The 14,442-nt window shown below is 51.6% G+C and overlaps 1 protein-coding gene across 12 annotated transcripts in view; it reads left to right on the top strand.

Annotated features, from left to right (window-relative positions):
* Window positions 1-14,442, top strand: part of CENPE (centromere protein E) — a 383,839-nt gene that overhangs the window by 337,900 nt on the left and 31,497 nt on the right. For all 12 annotated transcript variants that reach the window (XM_075350238.1, XM_075350220.1, XM_075350205.1 and 9 more), the window contains 3 exons: window positions 11,474-11,638; window positions 12,930-13,094; window positions 13,199-13,414. In XM_075350238.1, coding sequence (XP_075206353.1) covers window positions 11,474-11,638; window positions 12,930-13,094; window positions 13,199-13,414 — 546 coding nt within the window. The remainder of the gene's footprint in view (window positions 1-11,473; window positions 11,639-12,929; window positions 13,095-13,198; window positions 13,415-14,442) is intronic.

Genomic DNA, 14,442 nt, shown 5'->3' with positions numbered 1-14,442 from the left:
CCCCCGGCTCAGGTAGAACTGCCGGCTTCCACTGTCCAGGTGGCAGGGACAGAGTTTGCAGTTTTGGCTGAGAAACTCTGAGTCGCTTTCACAATCCATGGCTCAGTCTATGGACAGATGGTCTGCTAAGATACTAGAAGCCTTGCAGTCCAGATCGGTTACACAGGCCCCGGGCACTGTGAGTTCATCGCCCCCAGGCCCCTCTCGGTCGGCGCAGCAGAGTGCTCCTGGGGTGACACCTAGGTCCCACGGGGAGGACTCCGACACGGACCGCAGTCCCAGACCGGCTAAGCGGGCTCGCTGGGAACCTTCCCCGACTTCATCACGCTGTTCGGGGTCTCAGCATGAGGACTCTCTGGAGGATGAAGCGGAGGTCGCAGCTCAGGGCTCTGATCCTGACGTTGCTCTCAATCTTGATACACCTGACGGGGACGCCATAGTAAATGACCTTATAGCGTCCATCAACCAGGTGCTAGATCTTTCTCCCCAACTCCACCTATAGAGGAGTCGGCTTCGCAGCAGGAGAAACACCAGTTTAGGTTTCCCAAACGTACACGGAGTGCGTTTTTCGATCACTCTAACTTCAGAGATGCTGTCCAGAAGCACAGAGCATTTCCGGACAAGCGCTTTACTAAGCGCCTTAATGACACACGTTACCCCTTCCCCCCTGACGTAGTTAAGGGTTGGGCTCAGTGTCCCAAGGTGGATCCTCCAGTCTCTAGACTGGCGGCTAGATCCGTAGTATCAGTGGCAGATGGTTCATCACTCAAGGATGCCACTGACAGGCAAATAGAGTTCCTGATGAAATCCATCTATGAAGCCATAGGCGCGTCTTTTGCTCCGGCCTTTGCAGCCGTGTGGGCACTCCAAGCTATCTCAGCTTGTCTGTCTGAGATTAATGCAGTCACACGTACCTCTGCTCCGCAAGTTGTGTCTTTGACTTCTCAGGCGTCGGCCTTTTCGTCCTACGCCATGAACGCCGTCCTGGACTCAGCGAGCCGTACAGCGGTAGCGTCCGCCAATTCGGTGGCAGTCCGCAGGGCCATGTGGCTACGCGAATGGAAGGCAGACTCTGCTTCCAAGAAATTCTTAACCGGTTTGCCATTTTCTGGCGACCGTTTGTTTGGCGAGCAATTGGATGAAATTATTAAACAATCCAAGGGAAAGGACTCGTCCTTACCCCAGTCCAAACCAAACAGACCTCAGCAACGAAAAATTCAATCGAGGTTTCGGTCCTTTCGGCCCTCAGCCAGGTCCCAATCCTCCACGTCCAACAGGTCAGAGAAGGGCCAGAGGAACTCTTCTGCATGGCGGTCTAAGTCACGTCCTCCAAAGACCGCCGGAGGAACCGCCTCCAAGGCGGCCTCCTCATGACTTTCGGACTCCCCAAACCGCATCCTCGGTCGGTGGCAGGCTCTCCCGCTTTTGCGACGCCTGGTGGCCACATGTCCAAGACCGATGGGTGAGAGACATTCTGTCTCACGGTTACAGGATAGAGCTCAGCTCTCGTCCTCCGACTCGTTTCTTCAGAACATCTCCGCCCCCCGAGCGAGCCGATGCACTTTTTCAGGCGGTGAACACTCTGAAGGCAGAAGGAGTTGTGATCCCCGTTCCCATTCAAGAACGTGGTCGCGGTTTTTACTCCAACTTGTTCGTGGTGCCAAAAAAGGACGGATCATTCCGACCCGTTCTGGACCTCAAACTGCTCAACAGACACGTGAGAACCAGACTGTTCCGGATGGAATCTCTCCGCTCTGTCATCGCCTCGATGTCCCAAGGAGACTTCCTAGCATCAATCGACATCAGGGATGCTTATCTCCATGTTCCGATTGCACCAGAGCATCAACGCCTCCTGCGTTTCGCCATCGGGGACGAACACCTTCAGTTTGTGGCACTGCCTTTCGGCCTGGCGACAGCCCCACGGGTCTTCACCAAGGTCATGGCATCCGTGGTGGCGGTCCTACACTCTCAGGGCCACTCGGTGATCCCTTACTTAGACGATCTCCTAGTCAAGGCACCCTCCCGGGTGGCATGTCAACACAGCCTGACCATTGCTCTGGAGACTCTCCAGAGGTTCGGGTGGATCATCAATTTCCCAAAGTCAAAATTGACACCGACCCAATCACTGACTTACCTCGGGATGGAGTTTCATACTCTCTCAGCGATAGTGAAGCTTCCGCTGGACAAACAGCGTTCGCTGCAGACAGGGGTGCACTCTCTCCTTCGGGCCCAGTCACACCCCTTGAGGCGCCTCATGCACTTCCTAGGGAAGATGGTGGCAGCAATGGAGGCAGTTCCCTTTGCGCAGTTTCATCTGCGTCCACTTCAATGGGACATTCTCCGCAAATGGGACAGGAGGTCGACGTCCCTAGACAGGAACGTCTCTTTCACTGGCAGCCAAAACCTCTCTTCAGTGGTGGCTTCTTCCCACTTCTTTGTTGAAGGGAAAATCATTCCTGCCCCCATCCTGGGCTGTGGTCACGACGGACGAGAGTCTGTCAGGGTGGGGAGCGGTCTTCCTCCACCACAGGGCTCAGGGAACCTGGACTCCGACAGTCCTCCCTTCAGATCAATGTTCTGGAAATAAGGGCAGTGTATCTAGCCCTAAAGGCGTTCCATCGGTGGCTGGAGGGCAGGCAGATCCGCATACAGTCGGACAACGCCACGGCGGTCGCGTACATCAACCACCAGGGCGGCACACGCAGTCGTCAAGCCTTCCAAGAAGTGCGGCGGATTCTGCTGTGGGCGGAAGCCACAGCCTCCACCATCTCCGCAGTTCACATCCCGGGCGTAGAAAACTGGGAAGCAGACTTTCTCTGTCGCCAGGGCATGGACGCAGGGGAATGGTCTCTTCACCCGGACGTGTTTCAAGAGATCTGTTGCCGCTGGGGAACGCCGGACGTCGACCTCATGGCGTCTCGGCACAACAACAAAGTCCCGGCATTCATGGCACGGTCTCAAGATCACAGAGCTCTGGCGGCGGACGCATTAGTTCAGGATTGGTCGCAGTTTCGACTGCCTTATGTATTTTCTCCTCTGGCACTGCTGCCCAGAGTGTTACGCAAGATCAGGTCCGACTGCCGCCGCGCTATCCTCGTCGCTCCAGACTGGCCGAGGAGGTCGTGGTACCCGGATCTGTGGCACCTCACGGTGGGTCAACCGTGGGCACTCCCAGACCGACCAGACTTGCTGTCTCAAGGGCCATTTTTCCATCTGAATTCTGCGGCCCTCAACTTGACTGTGTGGCCATTGAGTCCTGGCTCCTAGCGTCCTCAGGGTTGTCTCAAGATGTCATTGCCACTATGAGACAAGCCAGGAAACCAACGTCCGCCAAGATCTATCACAGGGCTTGGAGGATCTTCTTATCCTGGTGCTCTGATCGGGGTTTTACCCCCTGGCCGTTTGCCTTACCCACTTTTCTTTCTTTCCTTCAATCCGGAATGGACAAGGGTTTGTCTCTCGGCTCTCTCAAGGGACAAGTATCGGCGCTTTCCGTGTTTTTTCAAAAGCGTCTAGCCAGGCTTCCGCAGGTCCGCACGTTCCTGCAGGGAGTCTGCCACATAGTCCCACCTTACAAGCGTCCGCTGGAACCCTGGGATCTTAACAGGGTGCTGACGGCTCTTCAGAAACCACCTTTCGAGCCGATGCGGGATGTCTCTCTATCACGCCTTTCGCAGAAGGTGGCCTTCCTAGTGGCAGTCACATCACTTTGGAGAGTGTCTGAGCTAGCAGCGCTGTCATGCAAAGCCCCCTTCCTGGTGTTTCACCAGGATAAGGTGGTTCTGCGTCCGGTCCCGGATTTTCTCCCTAAGGTGGTATCCCCTTTTCATCTCAATCAGGATATCTCCTTACCTTCCTTTTGCCCTCATCCAGTTCACCAATGTGAAAAGGATTTGCACTTGTTAGATCTCGTGAGAGCACTCCGGCTCTACATTTCTCGCACGGCACCCCTGCACCGTTCTGATGCGCTCTTTGTCCTTGCCGCTGGCCAGCGTAAGGGGTCGCAGGCTTCCAAGTCAACCTTGGCTCGGTGGATCAAGGAACCGATTCTTGAAGCCTACCGTTCTTCTGGGCTTCCGATTCCTTCAGGGCTGAAAGCCCATTCTACCAGAGTCGTGGGTGCATCCTGGGCATTGCGGCACCAGGCTACGGCTCAGCAGGTGTGTCAGGCGGCTACCTGGTCGAGTCTGCACACTTTCACGAAACACTATCAGGTGCATGCCTATGCTTCGGCAGATGCCAGCCTAGGTAGGCGAGTCCTTCAGGCGGCGGTTGCCCACCTGTAAGAGGGGGCCGTTTTTCGGCTCTTTTTATCGAGGTATTCTTTTACCCACCCAGGGACTGCTTTTGGACGTCCCAATTGTCTGGGTCTCCCAATGGAGCGACAAAGAAGGGAATTTTGTTTACTTACCGTAAATTCCTTTTCTTTGTCGCTCCATTGGGAGACCCAGACAATTGGGGTGTATAGCTATGCCTCCGGAGGCCACACAAAGTATTACACTAAAAGTGTAAAGCCCCTCCCCTTCTGCCTATACACCCCCCGTGCTCCCACGGGCTCCTCAGTTTTCATGCTTTGTGCGAAGGAGGTCAGACATCCACGCATAGCTCCACAGCTTAGTCAGCAGCAGCTGCTGACTATGTCGGATGGAAGAAAAGAGGGCCCATAACAGGGCCCCCAGCATGCTCCCTTCTCACCCCACTCTTGTCGGCGGTGTTGTTAAGGTTGAGGTATCCATTGCGGGTACGGAGGCTGGAGCCCACATGCTGTTTTCCTTCCCCATCCCCTTTAGGGCTCTGGGTGAAGTGGGATCCTAATCGGTCTCCAGGCACTGAGACCGTGCTCCATCCACAGCTCCTGGGGACTCTGCTGGATAAGGAGCCGAGTATCGTCAGGGACAAGGCCCTGCTACTTTGAGGTACTCTGTGTCCCCGTGGGGACCGCGCACAGAAACACTCCAGCATTGCTGGGTGTGTTAGTGCGCCGGGGACCGCAGCGCTGACTGCGCTTGTGCCATCACACACTGCAGCGTGGCTGGGTGTGTTAGTTTACTGGGGACTGCCGCGCTGACCGCGCGCTGCCATTTCACACTGCAGCGCGACTGGGACTGTTAGTACACCGGGGACTACCGCGCCGACCGCGCTTATACGCCGGCCGCGCTTATAACTTTAGTCCCCGGCTTTTGCGGCCTAGTCTCACTCTTTTCCCGCCCCCAGGCCTGCCAGTCAGGGGAAGGGCGGGACGCTGTACAGGACGTCAGCACTGGGGCTAGAACATGCTTTGCATACTCCACCCCCCTCACTGTGCACAGTGGGGCACCAGATTCCCGCACTTTCTAGGGCACGCCCACGGCCCCCTCCTCTCCTCAGGACGCCGGCAGCCATTCCTGTCAGCTCTTCTGACGCTGGAGAGGGGAGACAAGCTCAGGGAGACCCAGGCAGGGATTCTGGTGACCACACAACCGCTTTGAGCGGGCGGTAAGCAGCACCTGAGGTGCTGGCCCCACTAGTGCAGAAGTGTACTTAGATTATATGATTATAGGCTATACTTTACACTGTATGGTGCACGGTTGATTTTTGGCTATATACCCTCCTGGATTGCTCAGAGGAGACAACAGCATGTCGTCCACAAGAAGCAAGGGTGCCAAAGCACAGGCTTACTATGCTGCCTGCGCCGCATGTACGGCTATACTGCCGGCAGGTTCCACTGACCCTCATTGTGTGCAATGCTCGGCCCCTGTGGCACTTACTCAGCCGGAGCCTCTGCTAAGGGTGGCCCAGGGGGAACCACCTGCTAACACTGTCCAGGTGACAGGGACGGAGTTTGCAGTTTTTACTGAAAGACTTTCTGAGACTATGGCTAAGATATTAGAAGCCTTGCAGTCCAGACCGGTATCTCAGACCATGGGCACTGTGGAATCATTGCTCCCTGGTCCACCTCAATTGGAACAACAATGTCCTCCCGGGGTGTCTCATAGTTCCCAGGGTGAGGTCTCTGACACGGACCGCAGCCCCAGACCGCCTAAGCGAGCTCGCTGGGAAATTCCCTCGAGATCATCACATTGTTCAGGGTCTCAGCGGGAGGACTCTCTGTATGATGAAGCGGAGGTAGCTGGTCAGGATTCTGATCCTGAGGCCGCTCTCAACCTTGATACTCCTGATGGGGACGCCATAGTGAATGATCTTATCGCGTCCATCAATCAAATGTTGGATATTTCTCCCTCAGCTCCTCCAGTAGAGGAGTCAGCTTCTCAGCAGGAGAAATTCCGTTTCAGGTTTCCCAAGCGTACAAAGAGTATGTTTCTGGACCACTCTGACTTCAGAGAGGCAGTCCAGAAACACCGAGCTTGTCCAGATAAGCGTTTTTCCAAGCGCCTTAAGGATACACGTTATCCTTTCCCCCCTGACGTGGTCAAGGGCAGGACTCAGTGTCCCAAGGTGGATCCTTCAATCTCCAGACTGGCGGCTAGATCCATAGTTGCAGTTGAAGACGGGGCTTCACTCAAGGATGCCACTGACAGACAGATGGAGCTCTGGTTGAAATCCATCTATGAAGCTATCGGCGCGTCTTTTGCTCCAGCATTCGCAGCCGTATGGGCACTCCAAGCTATCTCAGCGGGTCAAGCGCAAATTGACGCACTCACACGTACGTCTGCGCCGCAGGTGGCGTCCATAACCTCTCAAACGTCGGCATTTGCGTCCTACGCTATTAATGCTGTCCTGGACTCTGCGAGCCGTACGGCGGTTGCAGCCGACAATTCGGTGGCAGTCCGCAGGGCCTTGTGGCTACGGGAATGGAAGGCAGATTCTGCTTCCAAAAAGTGCTTAACCAGTTTGCCATTTTCTGGCGACCGTTTGTTTGGTGAGAGATTGGATGAAATCATCAAACAATCCAAGGGAAAGGAAACATCCTTACCCCAGGCCAAACCAAACACACCCCAACAGAGGAGGGGACAGTCGAGGTTTCGGTCCTTTCGGGGTGCGGGCAGGTCCCAATTCTCCTCGTCCAAAAGGCCTCAGAAGGATCAGAGGAACTCCGATTCATGGCGGTCTAAAGGCCCCGTCACACACAGAGATAAATCTTTGGCAGATCTGTGGTTGCAGTGAAATCATGGACATATTGTTCCATTTGTACACAGCCACTAACCTGGCACTGATTGTCCACAATTTCACTGCAACCACAGATCTGCCGCAGATTTATCTGTGTGTGTGACAGGGCCTTAAGTCACGCCCTAAAAAGACCGCCGGAGGTGCCGCTACCAAGGCGGCTTCCTCATGACTTACGGCCTCCTCACACCACATCCTCGGTCGGTGGCAGGCTCTCCCGCTTTTGCGACACCTGGCTGCCACAGGTAAAAGACCGTTGGGTGAGAGACATTTTGTCTCACGGTTACAGGATAGAGTTCAGCTCTCGTCCTCCGACTCGATTCTTCAGAACATCTCCGCCTCCCGAGCGAGCCGATGCTCTTCTGCAGGCGGTGGGCACTCTGAAGGCAGAAGGAGTGGTGGTCCCGGTTCCTCTTCAGCAACAGGGTCACGGTTTTTACTCCAACCTGTTTGTGGTTCCAAAGAAGGACGGGTCTTTCCGTCCTGTTCTGGACCTAAAACTGCTCAACAAACACGTAAAGACCAGGCGGTTCCGGATGGAATCCCTCCGCTCCGTCATCGCCTCAATGTCCCAAGGAGATTTCCTTGCATCGATCGATATCAAAGATGCTTATCTCCACGTACCGATTGCTCCAGAGCATCAGCGCTTCCTGCGCTTCGCCATAGGAGACGAACACCTTCAGTTCGCGGCACTGCCGTTCGGCCTGGCGACAGCCCCAAGGGTTTTCACCAAGGTCATGGCTACAGTAGTTGCGGTCCTCCACTCTCAGGGTCACTCGGTGATACCTTACTTAGACGATCTGCTGGTCAAGGCACCCTCTCAAGAGGCATGCCAACACAGCCTCAACGTTACTCTGGAGACTCTCCAGAGTTTCGGGTGGATCATCAATTTTCCAAAGTCAACTCTGACACCGGTCCAATCACTGACATATCTTGGCATGGAGTTTCATACTCTCTCAGCGATAGTGAAGCTTCCGCTGAACAAACAGCGGTCACTGCAGACAGGGTTGCAATCTCTCCTTCAAGGTCAGTCACACCCCTTGAGGCGCCTCATGCACTTCCTGGGGAAGATGGTGGCAGCAATGGAGGCAGTCCCTTTCGCGCAGTTTCACCTGCGTCCTCTCCAATGGGACATCCTACGCAAATGGGACAGGAAGCCGACGTCCCTAGACAGGAACGTCTCCCTCTCTCAGGCAACCAAAGCTTCCCTTCGGTGGTGGCTTCTTCCCACTTCATTATCGAAGGGAAAATCCTTCCTACCCCTATCCTGGGCGGTGGTCACGACGGACGCGAGTCTGTCAGGGTGGGGAGCAGTCTTTCTCCACCACAGGGCTCAGGGTACGTGGACTCAGCAAGAGTCCTCACTTCAGATCAATGTTCTGGAGATCAGGGCAGTGTATCTTGCCCTAAAAGCGTTCCAGCAGTGGCTGGAAGGCAAGCAGATCCGAATTCAGTCGGACAACTCCACAGCGGTGGCTTACATCAACCACCAAGGTGGGACACGCAGTTGGCAAGCCTTCCAGGAAGTCCGGCGGATTTTGATGTGGGTGGAAGCCACGGCCTCCACCATCTCCGCAGTTCACATCTCGGGCGTGGAAAACTGGGAAGCAGACTTTCTCAGTCGCCAGGGCATGGACGCAGGGGAATGGTCCCTTCACCCGGACGTGTTTCAGGAGATCTGTTGCCGCTGGGGGATGCCGGACGTCGACCTAATGGCGTCCCGGCACAACAACAAGGTCACGGCATTTATGGCACGATCTCACGATCACAGAGCTCTGGCGGCAGACGCCTTAGTTCAGGATTGGTCGCAGTTTCAACTCCCTTATGTGTTTCCTCCTCTGGCACTGTTGCCCAGAGTGTTACGCAAGATCAGGGCCGACTGCCGCCGCGCCATCCTCGTCGCTCCAGACTGGCAGAGGAGGTCGTGGTACCCGGATCTGTGGCATCTCACGGGCGGCCAACCGTGGGCTCTTCCAGACCGACCAGACTTGCTGTCTCAAGGGCCGTTTTTCCATCTGAATTCTGCGGCCCTCAACCTGACTGTGTGGCCATTGAGTCCTGGATCTTAGCGTCTTCAGGATTATCTCAAGAGGTCATTGCCACTATGAGACAGGCTAGGAGTCCGGTTCCGGAATTTCTCCCCAAGGTGGTATCCCCTTTTCATCTCAATCAGGATATCTCCTTACCCTCTTTTTGTCCTCATCCAGTTCACCAATGTGAAAAGGATTTGCACTTGTTAGATCTGGTGAGAGCACTCAGAGTCTACATTTCTCGTACGGCGCCCCTGCGCCGCTCGGATGCACTCTTTGTCCTTGTCGCTGGCCAGCGTAAAGGGACACAAGCTTCCAAATCAACCCTGGCTCGGTGGATCAAGGAACCAATTCTCGAAGCTTACCGTTCCTCGGGGCTTCCGGTTCCCTCAGGACTGAAGGCCCATTCTACCAGGGCCGTGGGAGCGTCCTGGGCCTTGCGACACCAGGCTACGGCTCAGCAGGTGTGTCAGGCAGCTACCTGGTCGAGCCTGCACACTTTCACGAAACACTATCAAGTGCATACCTATGCTTCGGCAGATGCCAGCCTAGGTAGGCGAGTCCTTCAGGCGGCGGTTGCCCACCTGTTGGACGGAGCCGTTGCGGCTCTATTATGAGGTATTATTTACCCACCCAGGGACTGCTTTTGGACGTCCCAATTGTCTGGGTCTCCCAATGGAGCGACAAAGAAGGGAATTTTGTTTACTTACCGTAAATTCCTTTTCTTCTAGCTCCAATTGGGAGACCCAGCACCCGCCCCTGTTTTTTTGTGTACACATGTTGTTCATGTTGAATGGTTTCAGTTCTCCGATATTCCTTCGGATTGAATTTACTTTAAACCAGTTTATAATCTTTTCCTCCTTCTTGCTTTTGCACCAAAACTGAGGAGCCCGTGGGAGCACGGGGGGTGTATAGGCAGAAGGGGAGGGGCTTTACACTTTTAGTGTAATACTTTGTGTGGCCTCCGGAGGCATAGCTATACACCCCAATTGTCTGGGTCTCCCAATTGGAGCTAGAAGAAAAGGAATTTACGGTAAGTAAACAAAATTCCCTTCTTTCTTCTAGCTCCTATTGGGAGACCCAGCACCCGCCCCTGTTCCCTTCGGGCTGTTGTTCTTTTGTGTAAACATGTTGTTCATGTTGAATTGTTCTTTTGGTTCATGGTTTCAGTTCTCCGAACATCCTTCGGATTGAATTTACCTTAGACCAATTTATAAGTTTCCTCCTTCCTGCTTTTGCACCAAAACTGAGGAGCCCGTGATGCACGGGAGGGTGTATAGGCAGAGGGGAGGGGTTACACTTTTTAAAGTGTAATACTTTGTGTGGCCTCCGGAGACAGAAGCTATACACCCAATTGTCTGGGTCTCCCAATAGGAGCTAGAAGAAAAGGAATTTACGGTAAGTAAACAAAATTCCCTTCTTTAGTGTCTCCTCATCGTATAACTTGTCATAGTTGAACTATTTGTTGCCAGATTTTTCTGTGGGGGAATGTTTTCTCCCCTGCCTGACACTGCCTGTTTGGTTGGTCAACATCATGCTGTGGAAGAAGTACACGCCCCCTGAGACAAATTCCTGCTAACATCCAGATGAAGATGAATTAAGTTATAGGGTATGTGCGCACGTCTGCGTTCTGCCGTGCCAAATGTTCCACAGCGTTCGTGCGTTTCAGAATGCAGCCGAAAAGCTGCGTTATGGATGCATAGTTGAATGCAGAATTCATACGTTCTGGATGCTTGCTCTGCCATAGACAGTGGGAAAAGCATCCGGAGCGCACAAAAGTGACATGTTTCTTTTTAGAACGCAGCGTTTTGGATCAAAATTTCAAGATCCGACACGCTGCGCTCTCAAACGCATTGTGCGGTTGGATTATGCACAATCTTCATAGATTGTGCTGGGGTCGCGGGATGCATGCAGTTACGCTGCAGCCTTTATCTAAACTAACTCATTGCTTTGACCTATTTCAGTATTTTCTTGTAGTAGCGTGTGTGTGTGTGTGTGTGTGTGTGTGTGTGTGTGTGTGTGTGTGTGTAGATAGAGATAGAGAGATACACACACACACACACACACACGAACCTTAACAATCTAAATTAAATTTCCAATAGTTCACATACTAATGGTCATTTGTTTTACACTTACAAACGCTGTTGTTTTAAAGCTGTAAATATGACCTAATATGGCTAAATTTATGCAATGTTTCGTGAATGCAGAAATTAAGTTTTATTTTTTTGTTTTTGTGAAAGGCTATAATACAGCTAAATTGACTTTTGTGGCTTTGCCTATAAAATCACCATTTCTCAGGTGTAAGACATCGTTTTTATACGTCCTGATTTGTTTTGTAGGTTGCACAAGCACAAGATGAGCTGACTACTTCTAAGGTAAAACTCCAAACTGTGATGAAGGAGCGCGATGAGAGCAACGCGCACCTACTGGAGAAGGTCAATGAAGTAAAAGAAAGGTTACAGGAAATCTCTTCTTTGCAAGAGCAAATACAGCAATTGCACAAGGTAATTCTGTTGCATTCCAAATTAAATACCACTTGATAGTTCAAGGGAATCTGTCATGTTGCAAATGTTTTATAGACCTGGAGGAGATGACCAGATTGATAAACAATTTTGCGGGAAGAGTTTTTCAGTAAAACTTGGATTTTTTTTTTTATTTATTGAAATCCCTGGTGTTTGCATGCATGTGTTCAGTGGGTGGTGCTGCTCAACTTATGTATAAGGGGTCCCCCAACATATGGCTCGGAAGCCACACGTGGCTCGCGGGGTTGTGATGTGTGGCTCGCAGCTGTCTTCCAGCTTGGTGCATTAGCATCAGTTCTACTAAACGGCTATAACTAGCAGGTCCCCAGATGGTGACTTTTGAGTAGCCATGCACGGAAGAGCAAATCTGAACAGGGGTTAGGCAGAAACCCCTGGAACTTGGCATACTGCCTCAGTGTGATTTCTGTGGAAAAGCTTTGGCTGTCATTATACCGCTAATGGGGGCTCTGGGTGTCACTACTGTGAGGAGAATGGGAGCTGAATGTGGCTCTCGAGGTCAGAAAGGTTGAAGGAAGACCTCTGCTATACATCATTCTGCTGAGCTTCTCCTACTCTATACCATGCTGTCCACAGATAGGACTGAATGTACAACAGGGCAGGTTTCCTACAATGATTGACTATTATCAGGTATTTCCTCTAATATACTCAGAACATCCTATCCGTATGACATATTACGTTATGATCTGTGGGATTGCAGATTCTGGGATCTCGTTGATCCTGAGAATGAGGAGGCTTGGCTGCTGTTGTCCCTTTGCCTGAATGGAGCTATGTGGCAGTCCCCCTACGTAATGCCCAGGTCGCCGGTTTACCAGAAGGCACTGGAGAAGCCTAAGGCCGGTTTCACACATCCGGCTTTTCGCCGGTTTGCCGGATCCGGCGCTCTCCCATACAGTGACTACAGTACAGTGACAGTGCAACAAGCGCCGGTCACGTGCTGTCATGTGGCCGACGCATGTGACCCGGAAGTTACAGCGCTGTCACTGTACTGTATTGTCTGTACGGGAGAGCGCCGGATCCGGCAAACCGGCGAAAAGCCGGATGTGTGAAACTGGCCTAAGTGTTCAATCTGTAATATGGTCTCTTCATGCGTGAGATCTTTGGATTTCCCAGAGGCTTTACCCTCCTAATCATAGTGATTGCATACAAAAACCGTATGCCTTAGTTTTTTGAGGTTGCAGTACCTTCTTAGGTTTTATATTTATATAATATTCCATTGCGTTTCTTGTGCTGAATGTTATTGCTTTTAATCCAGGAGGTGAATACGGAAAAGCTTAAGAACCTTGACCTGTCCGAAAAGGTGGACCTCTTGGAGAAAGAAGTCAGAGTTTTGCGTCTAATGCAAAGCGAGCCTGAACAAGAAGTAGATGAACTAGTCGAACGTACTGAAAATTTGGAAGAAAAGAATCAAGACTGGAAGGTAATGTTAATGGTTACGATGGAAGATGTTGTTTGCTATTCGCTTAATGAAATATGGCACTTAATCTCCAAAAATGATTATTTTTTATGTTATTTTTTTTTAAGGATCTTATGATGAAAATTTACAAGGTTTATTCAGATCATCACAGTTTACTGAATAACGTCTCCAGCGAGCTCCAAAGTATGGGTAAAGCTCAAAATCAATCAATGAGCGCTATAAAGGAAACTCTGTCATCAACTTTCTCTAGGACATTCGGAAATCTTCAAACTGAACACTTCAAGCTCAATGCTCAAATGCAAATGCTGCTCAATAAGTTTAAGGTATAGTTCTGGTCTGTACTGATCTAAGGTTGTTATGCCAGTGTCAGGAGGAAGTACGGATTCCCCTAGCTGAGATCTAGCCAATGGGGAGGTAGTGTTTTGGGGCAAAGTTCCCTAGGAAAAGCCTTTAACCATTTCATGATGGCCGATTTTTCGCTTTCCGTTTTTTTTTTTTTTTTTCGCCATTCTTCTTCTGAGAGACGTAACTTTTTTATTTTTTTATTTTTCAGTCAATATGGTCATATGAGGGCTCATTTTTTGTGGAATGAGCTGTACTTTTAAATGCAAACAAGTTTTACCATATAGTATACTGGAAAACGGCAAAAAAATTCCAGATGCAGAAAATTGCAAAAAAAGAGCAATAGCACGATTTGTTTTTGAGATATCTTATTCACTGTGTTCACTATATGGTAAAACTGATGTGTGGGTGTGATACCTCAGGTCAGTGCGAGTTCGTAGACACCAAGCATGTATAAAGAAAGGAAGAAATTCCAGCAACTTCAGGAGAAAGTAGAATTTTCTTAAACAGTTTCTTTATTGGTAATAAAAATATTAATTTCTCTATCGTTTCATTGGGGGACACAGGACCATGGGTTATGCTGCTGTCACTAGGAGGCTGACACTAAGTAAACATAAAAAAGTTAGCTCCTCCCTAGCAGTATACACCCTGAGCCGGAGGCGGGCTCAGATCAGTTTTAGCTTAGTGTCGTAGGAGGCTGATGTGGGCCGTCTCGGCCCCCCTCAGCCATGTATGTTTTTTGCGCTTTTTTCTTTTATTTCGGCGCCGCTCATCACTCTCATACCTGTCGTCTTTGTCTCTGCAGGTATTCGCTTCACTCATCCTCCGCAGCCCTGTGGGTACCACTCCCCAGGGTCGCAGGGGCTTGAGACTTCGGGCCCTCTCCCCCGTCCGTCCCCATGGTACCACTCCCGGGGGTGCGCGTGTGGGCAGGTTGTTTTGTGGGCACCCCTGATTCGCCCTGCGGTATCACCCCAAAGGGCGTACAGGGGAGTACAGCAGGGATGGA

Source organism: Anomaloglossus baeobatrachus, chromosome 1, assembly GCF_048569485.1.
Source record: "Anomaloglossus baeobatrachus isolate aAnoBae1 chromosome 1, aAnoBae1.hap1, whole genome shotgun sequence".
Taxonomy (NCBI): Eukaryota; Metazoa; Chordata; class Amphibia; order Anura; family Aromobatidae; genus Anomaloglossus; species Anomaloglossus baeobatrachus.
Note: the sequence above shows the minus strand (reverse complement) of the source record. Positions and strands in the feature narration are given on the sequence as shown.